The sequence below is a fragment of the Bidens hawaiensis genome, unplaced genomic scaffold (genome assembly GCF_021521415.1).
Source record: "Bidens hawaiensis isolate Kalapana, Puna unplaced genomic scaffold, B.hawaiensis_p1.1 tig00052460_1, whole genome shotgun sequence".
In the NCBI taxonomy this organism is placed as follows: Eukaryota; Viridiplantae; Streptophyta; class Magnoliopsida; order Asterales; family Asteraceae; genus Bidens; species Bidens hawaiensis.
In genome coordinates, this window is record NW_027499436.1 from 100,982 (window position 1) to 105,687 (window position 4,706).

Consider the following 4,706-nt stretch of genomic DNA (forward strand, 5'->3'; position numbering starts at 1 on the left):
CTAAGTTTTCAGATGTAAAAAAATTGTTTCTAAAAAGGAGTAAATATTTTGATTTGTGCTTTTATTATCTTACCAAAACCGAAGCAATCCTTAAAATTTTTTTAATCATGACATATTTTCTTCTTCAAACACATTTTCTTCATTTGTAACTCTACTAAATTGGTTAAACCTACACATCAAGACAACTCTGTTCTCTTCACAAATTTTGTTACTTCAAAACGTTTTCCTAGTAGATAATCTCTATAACAAAAATTCGTCGCTAAGTGTTTTGTAACACGTGTAACTTACTCAAAAAATGTATGTTAAAATGGGCCTTGCTTGATTTTCATAGCCATATATGTACCACATAATTTTTTTAATATGATGTTATGTAACATTAACGACAATCCGACATATCACCATCGACTGATGTTCAGTTTGTATAACTAAATAACCAAACAAATAATTAAGTATTAATAATAACAACAACATTTTTGACCAAACAACCAAAACGTGCTCCTCGTCATTTTCCGAAACAAGAACAAAATAATTGCAAATGAAAAAAAAGTAAACAGTTGGCACCTAAACTGTACACCTTAAATCATTAATGCCAACACCATTCTGTTGCATCCAATATATATTGATATTGTGTTGCTGGTGGTGGTGGTCATCAACTCAGCAAGCGTGTAGTTATCATTTTTTTAATTGGTTGTTCGTCTATATGGCGAGTAACATAGATGAAACGTTATTGTTGTCGCCAGAGGTTGTATCTGAAACAGAAAGTTACACCTCTGGGCGGCCTGGAAGCGTGGATGGAAGCTTTCGGAGTGATGGATTCCTCGGTGGCGATGATGAGTTGCGGCAGAGGCCGAATGAAGGGACTGTGGATTATTTGGAGAGATATGTGTTCTTGTGTTATAAGAAGCCGCAAGTGTGGCCTCCGCATATTGAAGCCGCGGAGTTTGATCGGTTGCCGAGGTTGTTATCGGCTGCTATTGCTTCTAGGAAAATTGATATGAAGAAACAGGTTTGGGTTTTTAATGTTTGTGATATATTTGGTGTTTACAGCTGGTTTTGAATCAGATTTGTGTATCAAAACAGCTAAGTTGGGTTGAATCTGGGACCGACATGTTTTAATTATTTGGCCGTAGGTTGTTTATGGTTTGGTTTTGACGGAATTTATTTACAGAACCGGTAACTATGGTTCTTTTGAGAAACTAAACCGAGCTGGTCAAATTGACCAAAACGGTTTAGTTTTGACGGTTGACTGGTTTGGGCTAGTTTTTTTTAGCACGGTGTCGTGCCATTAGATTTTCGAAAGTTTAATAAAGTTCAAAAAAGTTAAATCTTTTACCTTTTAAGCATAAAAGGTATAACAGGAAAAAAGTGAAAAAGAAAAAAAAACATAACACGAAATATATTAAAAATTAATAATATGTGTGATAAATAAAAATATGTATAATAAAAAATTAACAATGTGTAAATCGTTTTTTTTTTATTTTAATGAGATCAAGAAGAATATTTAAAAAATAATAATAACTCGAAATCAATTAAATAAATAATGTATACGTATTATAATTATAAGTGGTTATACGCATTATAATTGTTGGGTTACTAAAATGGTTTTTTTTTTAAATTATATGGATTAGCTAAAAAAATATGATATTTTGGTTAGTTAACTACTACCCTGGCCTAACCGGTCTATTAATATTTAGCTCTGTCGGTGGTTTGGTTTTTGTTTGTATTAAAAATGTTAAGTGATAAAAGTGTTGGTATATAAAAACTGTAATAATATATATACGTAACGGTATTATTTGAATCAACGAATAAAAAGGTACAATAGCCAGTTCCCAACAGTATTCCAGACCATTGAACTGTCAAACCGCTAAAATCAAACAATTTAAATATCGAGTTACTTCCCTTTGTGCCGGTCTATCAATTTCATCGGTTTATGAACACCCCTGATTTCATCTAAAGTCATGTGATCAGATGTGCTATTTGTTTGTTTATTATTTTATATACATTTTTAGTAACGTGTTGCGTTTATATGCTGTTTTGGCTAGACCCGTCTAACAATATGCGAGGGACATGATGGGACTGAATCATCCAATGGAGATATATTAATATTTCCAGACATGATCAGATACAGGTCAGGTTCCAATCTTAACGAACCAAACGGGTCAAACTAGTTTATAAATCTCCTCCAAAGTGTATTTTATAAATAATTTAAAAAAAAACTTGGTTTTGCAATTCAAAAAGGGCTGGCAAGGCTGCTTGTTGCCCGCTTGCCTTCCATATGTAATGCTGATGTTTAAGTTTTAATATGAAGAACAAAATTTTAGTGTATTTTTTTTTAATTAAAAAGAACTTGTTTCTTAACTTTTTTTTTATTTTTATTAATAACCAATATTAGCAAATGCAGGAGATTGACTCATTTTGATGTTGACACATTTGTGGAAAAAGTTCTTGTAAAAGAAGGTGAATGGCTGCCCGGAAACCCTGAATCGTTAACTGGAACGTTCGTTTTTGTCTGTGCTCACGGTTCACGTGACCAAAGTTGTGGTGTTTGTGGGCCTGCTGTGATTGCTCGGCTAAGAACCGAAATAGAGTCGCGTGGTCTTCAAACCAAAGTGTCTGTTAGACCCTGCTCTCACATTGGTGGTCACAAGTATGCAAGAAATGTTATCATTTTTGCGTCAAACGATCACGGGAAAGTCACGGGCCATTGGTAAGAAGCCAAGAAGGCGTATAAATACCTCTCGTTTTGTTTTGTTTTTGCATGTTTTTGGGTTGTTATTGGGATTTTGAGTTGTAATGTTTTTCAGGTATGGATATGTTATGCCAGATGATGTATCCGCATTGCTTGAACATCATGTCGAGAAAGGGGAATTCGTAGACCGGCTTTGGAGGTAGGTTTTTCCTTTCTCAGTGTCGGTTGGCAAAACGGTCAAGTCAGGTAGGGTGACGGGTCGGCACGTGTCATTCTAAAAAGTTGATCTTTTGCATTTGGGTCAGGTTGGGTTTTGATACAAATGGCCCACTTTTTAAAAAATGGTGATACTTATATAAAATGATCAATTTTTTTTATATATAAAGTGATGCTTTTTATAAAATGATCATTTGTGTCAAAGCCCGACGTTCTAACTCAAACTCAAATGATCAATTTTTTTTAAAATGACCGGTTCTGACACGTCACCCTACCCAACCCAACCAGCCCGTTTTACCATATATGCTAATGTCTTCTATAAAAATGAAAGACGAAAATGTATTGATTTCGTTTCGTTCTCAGGGGACAGAAGAGGTTATCAGAAGACAACCTAAACAAGGGTAACGAGCTAATGGTTACAGTGAATGGCGATAACAACACAGATGATATCTGTGACCCTATGGAATATGGTGGCTGTTGCAACAATCCTCCCATTGCTCCTGAAGATCCAACAAATTTCAAGTGTGCCACCAAGTCTACTTCACAGAAGAATAAAGGAATCAAGAATCAAGTTTCAAGTAACATGAGTAATAAATCGGGGCCTACAACGCACAAAGTTTATAATATGCCAACATGGCTCGAGACGTGGGAAAGGGAAGATGTATATGCAACGCTTGCTCTTATTGGTGCAGCTCTCTCTATTGCAGTCGCCTACAACTGCTATAGACAGTTGGGTTAAACGGAGAGTATTCATTTTTTTTTTTAAATATATGTAAATGATGGTTTGATCCGATTTTCCATTTAACCCTGATGCATAAGCTAATATAATGCGTGTTTAAAATAGCAACTCTGCTGATGTGATATACATAACGCCTTAATCGTTGCTAATAGTCATGTTAGATAGTAATCATGTATATAGCCAATAGTATGCATTTGAACAATTAAAGATACATTAAACATAACTAAGTTACATATTTAGTTTCACTTATTCATATGTAAAAAGATCATATACATAACGCCTTAATCGTTGAAGTAACACTTGAAAAAATAAACGCCAAATATAAATAATATTCGAATCATGTTCTTGTTTATTTTAAGACATACATGAGGCAAAATTTAGAGGCCTTGAAATATTATGGCCATGGGTATTTCAAACTGCAAATATATTACATTAGCAGAATAATAGCAACATGTGAAATGATACATGGACATGTTTTAATGTTTAATATCTTTGATGGCCTTAAAGATGTTCTCAGCTCTGACGGGACGAGAAGGAGGAGGGTGTGGGTGTCGTAGGCAATCGATAAGCTGTCGGATACGATTGCGAGCAAGTCGGCACCAGAAGCACAAGCCTATTTGAGTAAGGAATCCGGTAATAGTAGCAATGGCCAAGGAGAGCCCCATTGTCTTTGAAGCTAATTCCTAGTAAGTGGGATGTTTGATGTGATTTTATATAAACTTTTGTGTTTAGTAACTGAAGATTTAAATTTATCATTAATGAGTAAGATGTCATTTATTTTTGTGAGTTGTAACTTATACACTGTTTTTAGAAAAAGGGTAGGTTGTGTTACAAACTTACAAATATGACATTAGTAACACCGGCCCACATCTTCTGGCCCATATGATCGGCCCACTTCACATTATTGAATTGTTATTTAGCCCAAAGTCTGGATCAAACGACCCACAAAAACAGAAGCACCACATGCGAACCCATGGATGCTTATACATTAGTTTGTATGTTTTTTAACGAGTTAATAGGATAAAATTAGCAGAAAGAATATATGTTAACGAGCCAAAAGAT

At 34.7% G+C, this 4,706-nt stretch overlaps 1 protein-coding gene across 1 annotated transcript; it reads left to right on the plus strand.

The window, feature by feature from the left end:
* Positions 1–700: 700 nt before the first annotated feature.
* Positions 701–3,757, plus strand: LOC143599643 (uncharacterized). The gene is made up of 5 exons (XM_077077552.1): positions 701–1,006; positions 2,043–2,128; positions 2,402–2,707; positions 2,805–2,888; positions 3,269–3,757. The coding sequence occupies exons 1-5, from the start codon at positions 701–703 to the stop codon at positions 3,642–3,644; spliced, it is 1,158 nt and encodes a 385-aa protein (XP_076933667.1). The 3' UTR covers positions 3,645–3,757.
* The last annotated feature ends 949 nt before the right edge of the window (positions 3,758–4,706 follow it).